We start from the raw sequence: 17,302 nt of genomic DNA on the forward strand, positions 1-17,302 counted from the left end.
CTCTGTATTTCCTAGATTTGAGTGTCGGCCTGCCTTGCTAGGTTGGGGAAATTTTCCTGGATAATATCCTAAAGAGTATTTTCCAGCTTGAATTTATTCTCTTCGTTACCTTCTGGTACACTTATCAAATGTAGGCTAGGTCTCTTCACATAGTCCCACATGTCTTGGAGACTTTTTTCATTCCTTTTTGTGTTTTTTTCTCTAATCTTGGTTTCTCGTTTTATTTCATTGAGTTGATCTTTGACTTCTGATATTCTTTCTTCTGCTTGGTCAATTAGGCTGTTGAAACTTGTGCCTGCTTCACGAAGTTCTTGTGTTGTGTTTTTCAGCTCCTTCAATTCATTCATATTCCTCTCTAAGTTATCCATTCTTGTTATCATTTTCTCTAATCTTTTTTCAAGGTTCTTAGTTTCTTTGCATTGATTTAGAACATGTTCTTTTAGCTCACGGAAATTTCTCATTATCCACCTTCTGAAGTCTGATTCCATCATTTCATCACACTCCTTCTCCGTCCAGCTTTGTTTCCTTGCTGGTGAGCAGTTTTGGTCCTTTGCAGGAGCTGAGGCGTTCTGGTTTCAGATGTTTTCCTCCTTTTCGTGCTGGTTTCTTCCCATCTTTGTGGATTTATCCACCTGTTGTCTGAGTAGTTGCTGACTCTTTGATTGGGTCTCTGAGTGGACGCCCAGGTTGTTGATGATGAGGTATTTCTGTTACTTGATTTTCCTTCTACTAATCTAGCCCCTCCACTGTATGACTGCTGAGGTCAACTCCAGGCCCTGTTTGTCTGGGGTACACCTGTAGCAGCTGCGGAACAGTGAGGGATGCTACCAGTTTCTTTTTTCTGCTATCTTTGTCTTAGAATGATGCCTGCCAAATGTCAGTCTGTTCAGTCCTTTTTGAGTTGACTCTTTGGATATACAGGGGTCAGGGAGCTGCTTGAGGAGAAGGTCTGTACTTTATAGGAGCTCAAGTGCTGAGCTGTGAGCTCCGTTGTTCATTCAGGGCTGTTAGGCTGCTGCATTTAAGTCTGCTGCAGCAGAACTCATAACACCCCTTTTTTTACTCAGATGCTGTCTCGGGGAGTTAGGGCTTTCTTTATGAGTGTCCATTGTACTGTCCTGCCCAGCTAGGAGGCAGTCTAGTCACTATTTGCCTGCCGAGGCTCCACCCTGCTGGCATGGGGTCCGCCCTGTTGTTGCGGGCTCTGCTCTGCAGCCACAGTCTCCACCCTGCTGCCATAGGCTCCACCCTGCCACGGAGTCTCTCTGTTATGGCAGGTTGCCTCGGCAATGGCAGGCTGCATCAGCAATGGGAGTGTACCTCAGTAGGGGCGGATTGCCTCGGTAATGGCAGTTGCCCCTCCCCCACCGAGTGGCACTGTCCTGGGTTCAGCTGTGCCCGTGGTGAAACTCTCCACCCAGAGTGTTTCGAATTGCCATTTTGTTTGTCCCTGTGGGTGTGAAACCCACCGAGCCTGCTCACCTGGCTCCATGCCTCAGAGTGCCTTTTTTTTTTTTAATTGAATGGTTGGCTCTCTCCCAGGTGTTTCAGTTGCCTGCTGTTAGTGCACCGGGATCTGTGTGATTTCCCATGCAGCAACCCACTGCACTGGCTCAAACGCCACTTCCCAATAATCTCCTGGTCTGGCTCACTGTCCAAGTCCTGTTTAATCAGATGGATATGCTAATCTGCCCTCCCAAATCTCAGATTGCCGGTTTAACAGGGCACCCGGACCAGTGTGTATTGTGTGGAGTGTTGTGGAGTGCCACTGCACTGTGGCTCCGGCCGAAGTGGCGGCACCAGCCAAAACAGCTGTGCTGGCGTCCCGTGTCTCAACACCTGGGAATTTCCCCATTCTGTGGGCAACAAAGATCCGTCTGGAAATGCAGCTTTGACTCACCCTCTGCGCATTCACTGAGAGCTGCAATCCGGAGTTGTTCTTACCACGCCATCGTGAATCCCCCTGAATTTTTCAATTCAGCTGTAGTTCTCCTCAGCTCTTCTGATTTCTGCTTGGTACATTTTAATATTTTCTGTCTGTTGACATTCTCAGTTTGTTCTTGCATTATTTTCATGCCCATCAGTGAGCATCTTTATGACTCTTATTTTGAATTATCTGTTGGGTAAATGATGTATCTCCACTTCACTGGGGTCAGTTTCAGATATATCTTGTTTTATTTAGGAGATATTTCCCTTTGCTTTGTTTTCCTCAACTCTTATGTTGTTATCTATGCATGAGATAAAACAGCTACCTCTCCAATTCTTGTCAGATTGGCTTATTTTAGGATAAGTACCTCACCAGTCTATCTAGCCAGAGATATTAAGTTACCTCTCAAATCTATGTGCTTTTCCAGACTGCCATCTCTGTTCTTGGTGGCCCCTAGAGCTTAGGATGTGTCATATCCTGTCAGTACCCTGAGACAAGCAAGTTAGAATCCAGACTCCCTAGATGTAGGTGGAAAGGTTGGGGTGTTGAGTATATGTTTTAGTTCTTTCTATCTTCACTGTGAAGCTGGGCATGGATATTTATCTCTCACTCTTTCTACAGTAATCCAGGGAGAGGATAGTGGCAAACACTTGAACTCATGTTCAGGCTGCACTTTCTGATGCTGGGGAGATAGTTGCTGAAAGTGGGCCCATTATATATTGACCACTTTCTTTTCTGTGGTCTAGAGCCACTCATAAATGCAAAGCCCCATTGACTCCTAGAGCTCCTAGAGCAGGATCATTAAGGAGACAGTTACTTTAGTGGGATATAGAAGTTGTGGCACTTGGTACATGGCCAAACTCCTTTCAGGTAGAATGAGTAGACTTGGATTTATTATTGGGTGAGCTAGAGGAAAAGCATATGAAGTTTCAAGCTCTCATTCTGGTTGTTGCTGAGGGTTTTTTTCTCCCTGTTAACTCCCCAATGCAAATCCATTAGAAACCAGGCCATTAAGTAGCCACTGGCACTGTGTGCCATAAGCCCTTTCTGAAAAGAAAATGGCAGCCTTATGTTCTTACCCTTTTCTGCATTGCTCCAAGGAGATGTAGCCCCTGAAAGAATTTGCATGCTCACTGAAAAACACCTCTTTATTCTGTGATCTGTGGACAGTTGCATATGACTAATCCATAACTAGGAGGTTTAGAATGGAGTCCTTTGGGTGGTAGCTGTAAAAGCTGGGGCACTCAGTGAGAGGCATAAACCCCTTCCAGAAAGAAACAAAGAGCTGCATGTTTCTAGCCCCTTCTCTGCACTGCTTCTTGGGAATGAAGTTCTGTAAGTGCTTAAACATGTATATAAAATTGCCAGTTTTTTCTTTGGTCTCACATATACTTAGTCCCCTCTGGTCTCAGAGGTAGGATGTTTAGGACACAGGACCTTGGATAAAAGCTATAAAAGTGGGACACTCAATGCATGGACAAGCTCCTTCCAGGAAAAATTAATAGAACTGGAGTTATCACTGTGGTGAACTTGGAAAGAATGTTCCAGAAGAGCCAATCTGCTTCTCAGGCTGCTGGTGGGTTAATATTTATCTGCCTTCTTAACTCCCTGATACAAGTTAGTTGGAAGCCGGGCTGCCAAGTAGCCACTGGAAAAATATGCGATAAACTCCTTTGGGGGAGAAATGGGTGGGTGGGTTTAAGCCCCTTCTCTGCACTGCTCCTGTGGGACCAAGACTCTGGAAATGCTTGCATACTTGTATAAAGCACTGCCTTTTTCCTGTGGTCCACAGAGACACATATGCCAGTCCCCTCTGCTCCCAGAGCTAGAAGGTTTAGGATGCAGTCCCTTGAGTGAAAGCTGTAAAAGTTGTGCTCAATGTGTGAACAGATTCCTTCCAGGATAGATAAATAGACCTGGAGTTACTGCTGGTGTGAACTGGAAAGAAGACTCAAGAAATGCTGATCTGTTTCTCAGACTGCCATTGAGCTATTGATTTATTTAACTCCCCAATGCAAGTTAGTTAGAAGTCAGGCTGCCAAGTAGACACTGGGAGATTGTGTCCCTTCTAGAGAGACAAAGAGCTACATTTTTAAAGCCCCCTTTCTGCTCCTCTCCTGGAGCATGCATGAAACCATTGGAAGCACTTCCTTGCTTATATAACACGGTTGCTTTTTCACTGTGGTCTAGAGAGACTCTTATGTCTAACCCCTTCTGTTCTCAGAATTGGTGAATTAAGTGTCAAACCAAGGGAAATCTTAGAGTTAGGGTGTTATATGTGAGGTCCAAACCCTCCTCTCCAAAAGGGAAAAGCTGGGCGTTGGGGATTCCATTCAAGATTTTATGGCACAGTGCCTGGGGGAAGAGTCTGTGTCTGAGTGTGCTTCAGCTTTTCCTGCTCATGTGGTGTGGGTGTTCTCTCAGTTGCCTGGTGGGTAGGAGTCTCTCAACTGGTATCTAACTTTCTCTCAGAGGAAATTGATCTGTGAATAGATGTTTTTTTTGGTGCATTCGTGGGTAGAGGGAGCGGCAGGAGCTTCCTATTCTGCCATATTGCTGATGTCACCTTGATTTTTTTTTTTTTAATGAGTGGGATATGTAATTTTGCTTGGGTTTCTTAAATTCAGGAAGTTTTTCTGCAAAGATGGACTGGCTCAACCAGTTTTATATTGTGAAATGATGAAATGTTATTGGAGCCAAAAAATCAACAAAAAAACTATTTGCTTGAAATAGCTCATGTAAAAGATTTCGTAGCTGCTATTTTTCATACCTATGTTGAATATTTTAAAAAATAATATTTCCAAAGATTACATGTTAGATTATGCACTTCCAGTTGGAAACAAAGCTTGTGGCAAGAAAAAAAAGGAAATGACAAGAACTCTTGGTTAATGCATGAAATTATATTTTAAGGGCATGAAATATAGTGGCCATAGATCAAAACCCAGTCCTCTCAAAAATGAAGTTTTCTGAAGATTCATACACAAACCTAATTGTCTTGTTTGAAAAGATACATAATTAGTTTGATTGTTTGAGGCATCAGCCATGTCTCTGCATAACCCATCTGATATTGCCTTCTTCAGACTGTCACATTCCATCAGAGGACTGTTTATTTTCTTTCTCATCTGCCTTGCCTCAGCCGTTATCCTGAGCAGATGCTCATTCTTAACACACTTATCTAGCACTCCTGCCAGTTTCAGTCACAGCAGAATTCATCTTTTTCATTTAGTGCTGTTGAATCTATTATCCAGTCTAAGCTCTTCTCCCCCAGATTCCAGGTTCTTATTTGAATATGGGAATTAGATACTGGTGAACACTATTGTCTTTGAGCATCTGATGAGTTTTGGATTGATTGATTAGGCTGTTGATTCAAATGCATCCAGAAGAAAGAGAAAAATTTCCAACATCTGATTCCTTTATTTCCTTCAAGGCCAGTCCTGTTGGCTTTTTGTGTACCTGTTACTTATTTTCAGATATTTTAAAATAGTATCATTATGTGCGATTATTCAGGCATTGGCTATTTAGCCTGTGGGTGCTTCATATCCTGAGTTTGTCTTTTTTGGGTCACAAAAGTCCTCTCATTATAATATTTTCTAGTCTTTAAGCTTCCTAGAGGTAGGCACTACAAATTATTCATTCTTTTTTCTGTTATGGGATGAAAGCAGCCCCCAAAAGGATATGTCCACATCTTAATCCCTGGAACTTCAGAATGTTTATTTGAAAAAAGGGCCTTTGCAGATATAATTAAGGGTCCCAAGATGAGCTCTTCTTATAGTATCTACTTAGATTGGCCCTAAATCAAATGACTAGTGTCCTTGTAAGAGAGAGATGGAGGACACAACTGACACAGAGAAGAAGGTGATGTGAAAATGGAGGCAGAGATTGGAGTGAGGTGGCCACAAGCCAAGGTAACTGGCAACCACCAGAAGCTAGAAGAGGCGTGGAACAAATTCTCCCATAGGGCCTCAGAGAGAGTGTGGCCCTGCTGACACTTTCCTTTCAGACTTCTAGCCTCCATCCCTGTGAGAAAATAAATTTCTATCGTTTTAAGACACCGGTTTGTGCCAAGCTCTTACACCAGCCACAGGAATCTAAAGCACTCCCTACCCATGGCACCTGGAACAAGATCTGGCACAAAGATTCTCAGCAAATTTTCCTACATTTGTAAATGATTTGTGACTAAAAAGACTGATAGAAATAGGACAGTATTTAGTAAGAATAAGCCAGTTTTAGCTATCCATGCTTTCTGTTCACTCCCTTATTTAGATTAGTAAATATTCAAATTTAGTGACAAGTCTATATGCCTGAGCATGACTACTGGGGCTTTGAAAAAGCATTGGAAAATAAGATATCCTGGATTTCTATTGCCTCATTCAGCTGTGAATGGTCAGAGTGATTTTCTAATGGAATGATGAAATGCTCTGCTAATCCTTTTATAGGAATTAAGGTTGTTTTTGGAAACGAGAGCCATCAAATCTTTTCTGGCAGCCACAGTCTCTATATTCTGAACATAGGAAATCTTTAGTTGTCTCATGTCTCTATCTGGGCAATTTTGGGCTGCCCTACAGATGTGGGTTTAGAAAACCAGTATGTGTATTATCACTGAAATGGCCTTATATATATGGTGTTGCTACCAGTAAATTTCTGATCATTGTGGACTGAAAGAAGTCTGAACCTGCTCACAACTTCAGCAGGGTAGTAATTTGAGTTTGAAGTATGTATAGATGTGAACAAAAGCACAGTTAGACAGTTTCTTCCAATGTTAAAAGAAATGATTTGAAGTCATATTCAAATTACCTTGAGTTATTTAAAAAGAACAAACCATTATCCACCATGCTGGAAAACCTTGAGGGTTTTATTCTCAATATCTTTACATTAATACAGATGCTTTTTATTTTGTGCTGAGAAAATCAGTCTGTTACACAGAATGTAACTTTAATATACAACATAGAAACTCATCCTAAATTAGTTACAACAAAGACCTACAAAAAACTTCATAGGAAAAAAAGTTACATAATATTGCCACCGTATTTTTTTTTTTTAGTAGACTGACCCTATCAGACCCTGTCACCAATGCTCAGCTCTGTAAACATGGTTATTTCCATGTTCTGGGGGAATTGTTAATAATAGGGACACTATAATCAGCCTAGAAAGTCATAGCACATCACTATATACAGTCCTCAAAAATAATTTATCATACTGTTTCTAAAAAAAGGTACTAGGGTTGTTCTTTTGCTCTGTTTCCATATTCCGGAGCTGCACGTGAGCACTTTTGTCTAACAGTCTAAAAACACAACAACTGAACTGCAATTCACAATCACAGAGATGAGGTGGTGGAGTCGAGGACCTCCCGCCCATTGCACACCGTTGGGACATATGTGCTTGCGGAGGCTGGAAAACAAAATGGGACAGAAAAGTCGAAGTTAGTCAAATGGGACACAAAGGTAATAGCATGAAGGATACAATGGGTTTTGGGGTTTCAGGGGGAAAGGGCATGAAGGAGGTGAGGGATAAAAGACTATAAATTGGGATTCAGTGTATACTACCCAGGTGATGGGTACGCCAAAACCTTATATATCACTGCAAAAGAACTTACTCATGTAAACAAATACTACCTGTTCTCCAAAAACCCATGAAAATAAAAAAATGTGAAAAAAATAAAAACTCATTTTAACTTGGCTTTGGAAAATGCTATGTGGTTAAAATGCTAGCATAGGTCAATTTTTAAATATGTTCTGCTCAAAATTAGTTTGCAACAAGGAACCACTATGCTACACCTTTTGATGGGAGAATTTATAAGTATAATCATTGTTGAAGGAAGTCATCTGTGGTTTGAAAATTAGCTTGGAGAATGGTTTGATATATTTTAATTGTTCAAGTGGATAACCTCAGTAAAAACACTAGTAAGGGCTGGGGTGCTAAAAGCTTCAATTTCATGACAGTTCTTATCAAAGATACTCCAAAGGGATGGTGCCCTTGTTAATAGTAATAGTGACAACATTGTCATGGTATGCATATAATATGGATATGTATATTCCTTTCTTACATGGCACTCAGATTTCCTAGATACAACTCTTAGCTGTAAACTTTTGGTAAAGTTTTATTTCATGAGAAATCTAGGTACAGATAAGTTGTATATATTGCACCTTTAATGCTTTTTCTTTTCACTGAATGAGAACAAAAGCAAGGAGCCCCGTTCTCTATGGAATGAAACCATGTAGCCAAGAAAATAGGTTAAAGAGATGGCATTTCATTATATTTCAGGTCTCTCTCATACAACCCCTTAGTCTGTTTATTTGTACATACTCTCACCAGTAGAAGCTGATCCTCTTGGATACTTGATCACAGCCCAAATCAGGTTGACTAGCCATCTGTTCCATTCTTCAAGAGCATATCTTAAAGTTAACATGCAGATAAACTGGCTTCATGCTTAAATTTTCATGCTTGCTGGTAGACATATTATTGGCTCATACATTTGCCTTTTACCTGTGCAACATTCCTATTAATTTTCTTAAACAGGAGCAACTATTTATGAAATTTGAGATTATATGGCATTCAGTGGGCAAGTATTCACTATACTTGTGGCACTGAAGTCTGTCAGCAGGTCTGCCATGAGGGAATCTACAGCCCCTGAGTTTTGCATTGATTACTTGGCTAAGTATGTAAGGAAATCTATAAAATCAAGTTTGTGTGGCTACCTCAAGTTACGCTGGAGTCATACGACATGCTAACTCTTTTGGAGATATTTTTTAATCTTATTATTAGGATCAGGTTCAATTTTCTTCACAATATGAGCCCATTAAAAGCTATAGTATCTCTAAGGACAGGTGTGGTGTAATCTGCATTTCCCGAAACTGATACAATGAAGAAATTATTAACATAGTATGTGCCAGGTAAATACTTGAGGGAAAGTGGTCCTAATCATAACTCAAAATGTGAGGGCTTTATTATTTGTAAATATGTTAATTAGATAAATTGTTTCCATATATTGTATCTAATACCAGCTTCATCAAAGTTAGATGAGGTAAGAGAAAGGGCAAAGCAAAGTGAGATGGGTTACTGGAAACCTAGGAAAGCACTCTAGGCCATTCAGTATGTGCTTTTTCTGCAGCCCCTTGTATCCAACTGCCTACTTGACATCTTCATGTGAATGTTTAAAAGCCACTTCAAAATCAAAGGCCAAAGCTGAACCCTTGATTCCTTAACCTGCCCTCATTTAGCTTTCCTTCCCTCAGTGAATGGTTTTGCCATCTGGCCAATTGCCCAAACCAAAAATCTAAAATTTATATTTCATTCCTTTTTGTATCAACTCTTCCCCATGTCAAACCTATCGTCAGTTTGAGTCAACTCTAGATTTACATCTAACTAGTTCTCTTTGCATCTACCACCCTGGAGCAACCTACCATGATCTTCCTCCTGACCATTGCAAGAGCTGTACCACTGCCCTGCCTGTTTCCACTCTTGCTTTTTTGCAATATATTTAAAATACTCTCACGGCAGTGAGAGAATTTTAAAATATGTCACCTATATATGCCCTTCCAGTGATTTCCCTGTGTGCTCTCTTTACTCTGGCTTATAAATCCCGCTGTGATTTGGATCATGCCTCTCTTTTTGTGTTTGCCTCATTTCAAATTTTCTTTCCTACTTTTTGCTTTTGTTCTCAAACATGGCAAATCTGTTTCTCAACTTTGTGCCTTTGCCGTAGCATTTGTCTCTGCTAGGAATGTTCTTCCCTCTGATGAGCTAGTGTCTGGCTCCTTGTCATCCACATCTGAAATGTTATCTCGAAAAGGCAGTCATCAGGCCACCTAATTTAAAACAATAGCCAAACAGTTACTATTTGTCACACCACCCAGTTTTGAAACTCAGCCTAGCCCAGTTGTTGCTGCCTGAGTTTTTTCTTGCTTATTATGATTTTTGGCGTAGCATCCTACAGCCTTGACTAGAAAATATGCAGGGGCTTTAGTTATCTGTTTCATTATTTTATCTCTAGTGCTAGTCATAGAATAGACCCTCTATAAACATTTCCTGAAGGACCATATAAATGTTTGCATTTCAAAGAATCAGGAAACCAGTGGAAATTTCAAGAAAGAAATAATCTTCTGAACTAGAGAAGTGACCAGCAAACGTGAGGCGTGGGGCAGCCTTATTTTCAAACAGGTGGGCTTTTGCTTTTCAAGCCATATTGTGACAATGACCATAAGCTGCCCTTGCCAAGAGAACTGACTCAGGTTGTGAACTCCCCATACAGGCATGCTGCCTTTGACATTTTAAATAATCTCTTTATCTTTTCCAGGATCAATCTTTATTATTTGTGTGCTGGCTAAAAAATGAAATTTTTAGTGATTGAAGAGGAATAATGTGTTACAGGGATAAGTCTAGGAGAACTAAGGCCTGGGATTCAAATACCCCCTCTTAAGTTTGTATCTGAAACCATGCAGATGTTCCCCATCCTCTTATGGAACTTGATGTAATGCCATTCTTTGGAGTGCACTCTTATAGTCAGATTGCCCGTTGCATTCTAATTTCTTAAAAATTAGGTGTATCTTGCCTAGGTGTAAAGGACAGAGTCTGCAAAAGTTAGCTTTATGGAAAATACTCCAGTTCTAGTATAAAAAAGTCATCTACTATGTGCCCCATGGACATCATTATGGAAGTTAATAGAACAAACAACTTTGTTTCATCTACCTGCTTCATAGGGACATTCAAAGGAACAACCTATGTCAGAACTCTTTGAGAGGAAGATAATACAAATTCAATGTCTTCTTATAAGAAATAGCAACAGCCAAAAATACCCACAAGACTCTTTTTGCAACTACTTTTCCCCCTAAATACCTTTTAACGTGTCAAAAGGAACTCTAACTTGTATTTTTCTGCTTCTCTTTTATTATTTCATCTGTAGCTTTGGCATTTTATTATGCCAAAATTTTTTTGCACATGCTCTTGACTATAGTAGGGGAAATTATTGTTTTATGAGCTTACTATCTCAATTACTTTGCTTTTCATAAATATTTTATGTATGCCTCACATATTAGCCCATCTGTTATTCACCAAGGTAGTAAACTGTGTAGAAGGGCAAAGTACTATCATTTATGTGTGTATGTTTGTGATGAACTTTTTCTATTATTCTGATGAAATCCTCATGAGATTTTTAATGGTGTAAGTTTAGCCCATTTTCTTAAGTGCGGTTAAGCAGATTTCTATAATCATCCTTTCTACCAGATGTAAGAGGCATGCAGCCTTATTTTTGGCTTTCCTGGGGCTTAGGGTAAGTAGCAACTATTGGTACTCTAGGATAAGGTGTGCTTTTTGCCATTCAAAGTGAAAATTTAAGGTAACTGAAAAGGACCTTGTAGCTTCCACTATTGATCACAAAAGGGTAATTCACAGCCATCAAAAGGCATATTTTGCTTCACAAACTGGTGAAACACTGGAGATCAGTGTAACCAAGTGGCAGCTTTGTCTTGCTCTGTGAAATCCACTTCTCTTCTACCAGTAATGCATGGGCTAGCCAGGCTTTGGAGAAAATAATTGTATGTTTCAGGTAATTGGACCCTCGATCAATGCTAAATATATTTATTTAATAGATCTTTATGGATGCCAAGTCTGTTAGTCAATTTACTGGCTGAGACTGGTTGCTGAGAATCAGTGTTACTTTAGCAGTGTTACATTGTATCAGTCTCAGGGAAAAAAAATAAACATTTCGATAAGAGAGACATTCCAATTTGCTCCATCTGTTCCATTTCCTTGCTTTTGATGACCTCAAATAATTTTTCCCAGGAAGTCTGTTTGTTTAAATATTTTACTGTTATGGTGATGGAATCCAGTTTCCACTAGCTGTTTGTTGCCTTGCGTCCTGCTTTGTCATTGAATCTGTTTTCTTACTCATCATCTTAATTTTACTTGTGCTAGGGTCCTTTGGTTCCATTTCAGGAGAATCATATTTGTTGATTGATTAATATATGTTATCTGGGCAGATTAGGACACTACTACTACCCATTGGTTTGGTATTCTTGCTATGTCAGAGATTTCACAGCGGAAGGCAAAGAATTCATTATTAAGAAATATACACTGGGCCTGGTGCAGTGGGTCAGGCATGCAATCTCTGCACCCTGAGAGAATCACTTGAGGCCAGTTGGGAGTTTGAGACCAGCCTGGGCAATGTCGCAAGATCCTGTTTCTAAAGAAATTTAGCTGGGTAAGATGGCGTGTGCCTCAGGTGCTGAAGTGGGAGGCTCACTTGAGCCAAGGAGTTTGAGGCTTCAGTGAGCTAGGATCGAGTCACTGCACTCCAGCCTAGGTGATAGAATGAGACCCTTTCAAAAAGGCTCTCTTCCAAAAAAATAAAAAAAAAAAAAAAACAAAGAAAAGAAAAGCAAAGAAAAAATATATACTGAATTCTCAGTGACTACTTCCTCTTTATGACCCTAGTAATAGTTTTAAACTGTTGACAGTAGATTTAAGATCGCCATACTCATTATGCCATAGGATAAAAAATCTGCAAATCCAGGATTTAGTTGCCAGTTGGAGAGGTGGAACTATGTGAAAACAATGACTTCTTCATTCAGTGATTCTTTTCTTGTGAGACAAGATTTATGGAAAAAAAAAAGGTATGGCATGTACCTTTTTTTATGACTCATAATATAACTTAATTAGCTTACCAACAAAAATAGCACTTGGTCTTAGTCCATTTTCTGTTTCTGTGACAGAATATCACAGACTAGGTAATTTATAAAGAGGAGACATTTATTTAGCTCATGGTTCTGAAGGCTGGAAAGTCCAAGAGCATGGCGCCCAGCTTTGGTGAGGGCTTTCCTGCTGCCTCATGGCATGGTGAGAGGCATCACATGATGAGATAGAGTAGGCATGTAGTTCAGGTCTCTCTTCATCTTCTGTGAAAGGCATCAGTCCCATCATGGGGGCTCCACCCTGATCACCTTATTTAATCCTAGTTACGTACTAAAGACACCACCTCCAATCAACATATGAATTTGGAAATTAAGTTTCCAACACATGAAATTTGAGGTCACATTCAAACCATCAGTTTTGAACCATCAACTAGATACTTCCCTCCATTTTTGCCACATCATGTTGCTTTAAAATATCATGTTCTTTTACTCTCTTTTCCTCTCCTCAAAAAGTACAAAAAAGGATGCCCAATAAATAATTGGTAAATGAGAAGTCTCAATTTTTATGCCTTTCTACCAATTCTGTGTTCTTTTCACTATCTCTTAGTTGCTCAAAATCAGTGATTTATCCTCTTTTCTATCAAAATATGTTTTCAGACAAGGATCAGAAACTTACTCACCTTGAGGCTCAGAAAACTAATATGAGTTGCATGTGCTACTATGCCTAGGGACAAAAGTCTAAAAACAAAAGTGTTAATCTCTGATAAAATTAGTTTTAGTCTTCCTTTCTAGTGGAACTAATCCTGTTAGCTTCACCTTTAAATTATGTTCAGTATCAGAACACTTTATTAGCTTCTACTGCTATCGCTCTTGTCTAAACCACCACCATTTGGACTATGCCTCCTAAATGATCTCTGTGACTGCTCCCTCTTTTATATTTTGACCACACAGCCAAAACTCATGCTTTTAAAGTCAGGTCAAACCACAACTCTGATGAAACCATTCTAGTGCTTTCTCATTTCTTTTGATAGAAGAGTGAATAGCCTTACAATGACCTCCAAAGTCCTACATGACCTACTTCCTCTCTGTCCTCCTCTCCTCTCACTTCCACCTTTATTCATCTTCCTCTAGCCACATTCAAACCTAATTTGCTTGGTCAGGTGACTACGTAGTGTTATTAGGGGACTCTCAGGCATATGATGCTTTTTTTTTTTTTTTTTGGAGTTTCACTATAGAAAAGAAGCTTGGGCATTATGTGATATACTTTTCTTTTATAAAGAGCCTCTTTGATGTTCTCCCCACTTTGGCCTTTGCATTTGTTGTTCCCTTTGGCATGTCTTTCCATCAGATATTGGCATGGCTCACTTCCTTCATTTCCTTCATGTCTCTGTTCAAATGTCATTTTATCAGAGAGGCCTTCCTGTCAACTCTATTAAAAATAGTAACTTTACATTTCCAGTGTGTCTTACTTGTTCATTCTCCATTAGTTTCTCCATATCCTTTATAAACGGCTGATATGTACTATTGGTTTATCTGTCTGTGCTCCTCCTCTGGCCTGGTTACAATGCAAATATGATGAGTATGCAATTTTTCTGTTTGTTAATCGCTACATCCTAGAGCTGTGTCTAAGACCAAAAGCTTCTTCAATGAATGACTGAATTGAAGATAGGTCATATCAGATTGGTTATTTACTTGGTAATATGGTTTTACTCTGTGTCCCCACCCAAGTCTCACCTTGAATTGTAATCTCTAGATATTGAGGGAGGAATCTGGTGGGAGGTGATTGGATCATGGGGTGGTTTCACCCATGTTGTTCTCATGACAGTGAGTTCTCATGAGATCTGATGGATTTATAAGTGTTTGGAAAGTTCCTCCTTTGCTTGCTTCTCTTCCCTGCCACCTTGTGAAAATGGTGCCTGCTTTGCTTTCCACCATGATTGTAAGTTTCCTGAGGCCTCCTCAGCCAGGCAGAATTGTGAGTCAATAAAATATCTTTTCATTATAAATTATGCACTCTCAGGCAGTTATTTAGAGCAGTGTGAGAATGAACTAATATATTTGTTATAATTATAAGGGGGATCTCTCCAAAAGCCTATAAAATTACACCTGGTAGATCAGACATATCCCACATATATATTTTCTCATATAGGTAGGGATTTTTATGCTATATAGGCACATAAATTTATCCATTTAGGAATGTTGTCCAGAGAATTTCACTTAAAGTAAAAAAAGAAATAGGGAAGGGAAATTGATGTTAGACTCTTTGCTTGTTTTAAAGAACTGAGCATCTAAAAAGCAATGTATGTGCAATGGTTTATTATATACATTCCTTTCTAAAATAGCATGTCTACATAGTTTTAAGCATAGCACCATGTTACCAAAGAAATTGTATAAATTTGGAGTTATGTGGAAATGCACATGGCTATAGGTATTGCTCATACAATATTTAGCTCTCTGGTTCAGGAATGCTGAGTTTGCATTCTGTTCATATACACAGGACAGAATGTGGAACTATACAATGTAATTTAATTCAAGAAAGTGATCATTACTTTTTAGAAAACTACATAATGGGAGAAATTATGTCTTCAATATAAACATTTAGTCAGTCCCCACTAGCAATATTATTTTATTTGTCTTTATCAAATCACATTTTCTGAGAAGCTTTGTGGGTAGCTCCTCTAGAAGATTACACCTTCTCTGTGTGCAGCCTGGTCCCACGGACCACTAGGGTCTTAGATGGACATGATTTTTGCTGTTGAACTCCCTGGCATGGGGCTTTTGAGAGGGATACAAGTCTGTACCCATGCTGATAGAACAAGATGTCATTAGGTATAGAGCTGAAAAGTAACATTTTAACTTAAAAGAAATGGAATTTGCAGATGCTAAGCTTTTCATTGTCAGAATAGTCTATGAGCTAAATTTTGTAACTGAGCTAAGGCAGCAAATCCAGGGAGGCCAGAGAAACCAAATAGTAGCTTTTGAGAATTTCACCTATGACTTGTTACCAGATTCCTTAAAGTATCTTGTAGACAGGGCCCTAGTTTTCTAATCTAGAAATGTGGTTATTAAAATAAATGTTCCAAAGTGGCCCTTCCAGCTCTGGTATTTGTAGTCACTGTTATAAAAGAGAGTGGGCTATATCTGCTTGAGGAAAACCTAGGGACATATTAGAGATAAAGAGAAAATGATTTCAGGGATGGAAAACAGCAGTTGTGAGACAAATGCAATGACAGTGTTAAACAGAAGAAAGGAGAGGTACTAAACATCAATTCTCTAATACATGTAGAGTTACCCGCTATAGCTGGAGACTCTATTCTTCCATTCATAATGACAAAGGAAGTGAAAGGAAAGGGAATGAGATTCTTAGGAATGCTGGGGACTTTTTTTTTTAACTTTTATTTTAGGTTTGGCAGTACATGTGAAGGTGTGATACATAGATAAAAGCATGTCATGGGGGTTTGCTATACAGATTTTAAGTGATGAAATAAGCCCAGTACCCAATAGTTATCTTTTCTGTGAACTTTCCTTTTTTTCCTTTTGGTGGGGGAGCAGATCTTGCTCTGCCACCCAGGCTGCAGTGCAGTGGTGTGATCTTGGCTCACTGCAACTTCTGCCTCCTGGGTTCAAGAGATTCTCCTGTCTCAGCCTCATGGGTAGCTGGGATTACAGGTATGTGCCACCATGCCTGGCTGATTTTTGTACTTTTTTAGTAGAGATGAGGTTTCGCCATACTGGCGAGGCTAGTCTTGAACTGCTGACCTAAGGTGATTCACCTGCCTTGGCCTTCCAAAGTGCTGGGATTACAGGTGTGAGCCACCACACCCAGCTTCTTTTCTATGGACTTTCTAAAGGGAAAAATAGATTAACATTTATGTAGTTTGGATGCTTTGGGCATATTCTACATGGAAGCAGCTGGCTTGACTTGCTGAATATTCTAGTTCTTCCTGCACTACCCATTAAAGATTTACATGTATGATATACCTGTGACAAGAAAGACCATCAATTCTGTCTGTATTACCAAACACCTTGCTAATTTTCCTGGCCAGGCTAGTGCATAGTGTCATGTGGGACTCCCTGAACTTAGAGTACAGGCATATGATGCTGTTTTTTGGGAGTTGCACTATAGAGAAGAAGCTGGGGCATTACATGCTATGCTTTTATTTTATAAAGGTGTATTCAGACTTCATCAATGGCTTGTCTCCTGCTAACTAGGCCATTACCTCCTGCTAACTAAGCCAAAGTCTGGTCTTCATGTGCTTGCTTTCTGTGGCTGTAGCTGTGTGGAAAATGCTGCCATGACTCTAGAAAACTGTTCACTTAACGTTTTTATGCTACTACTTTCTTTCTATAATGCAAAATACTTTGTGATAATAAATAATTCTATTAATTGAACAGTTCACACATTGCAACCTAGACAAGTGACTTTCTGAATAAGGTTTTGGCAGAGAAAATCAATCTCCATATGATTACAGCTCCTTGGGGACCAAAATCATCATTAGGTAGTAGTAGTTTCTTGGCTGATCTGCATGATATTGACATACATACATCTGAACGGTTACCATGAGCAAGAGACACATATCCTTATAGGACCAAGTCTGGGTACATAATAGGTCTGAGGACCATGAGCACACATCATTTTTCATCTTACTCTCCCCAGTCTATGCTGATACAAAATCATGTTAGTACCAATATCCTAACCTGCATGACTGCTATGGGGTCTTATGCTATGTAACTTCATATGTACTTCCAG

At 39.6% G+C, this 17,302-nt stretch overlaps 2 protein-coding genes across 9 annotated transcripts in view; one reads left to right on the forward strand and one right to left on the reverse strand.

The window, feature by feature from the left end:
* The window catches only part of ELAPOR2 (endosome-lysosome associated apoptosis and autophagy regulator family member 2), a 265,883-nt gene that overhangs the window by 199,978 nt on the left and 48,603 nt on the right, over window positions 1–17,302 (forward strand). The window lies entirely within an intron of this gene.
* GRM3 (glutamate metabotropic receptor 3) overlaps window positions 6,759–17,302 on the reverse strand; it is a 226,045-nt gene continuing 215,501 nt past the window's right edge. For all 3 annotated transcript variants that reach the window (XM_035253956.3, XM_035253957.3, XM_054237346.2), the window contains one exon: window positions 6,759–7,315. In XM_035253956.3, coding sequence (XP_035109847.1) covers window positions 7,242–7,315 — 74 coding nt within the window. In that variant the 3' untranslated portion in view covers window positions 6,759–7,241. The remainder of the gene's footprint in view (window positions 7,316–17,302) is intronic.

The sequence above is a fragment of the Callithrix jacchus genome, chromosome 11 (genome assembly GCF_049354715.1).
Source record: "Callithrix jacchus isolate 240 chromosome 11, calJac240_pri, whole genome shotgun sequence".
NCBI classification, from domain to species: domain Eukaryota; kingdom Metazoa; phylum Chordata; class Mammalia; order Primates; family Cebidae; genus Callithrix; species Callithrix jacchus.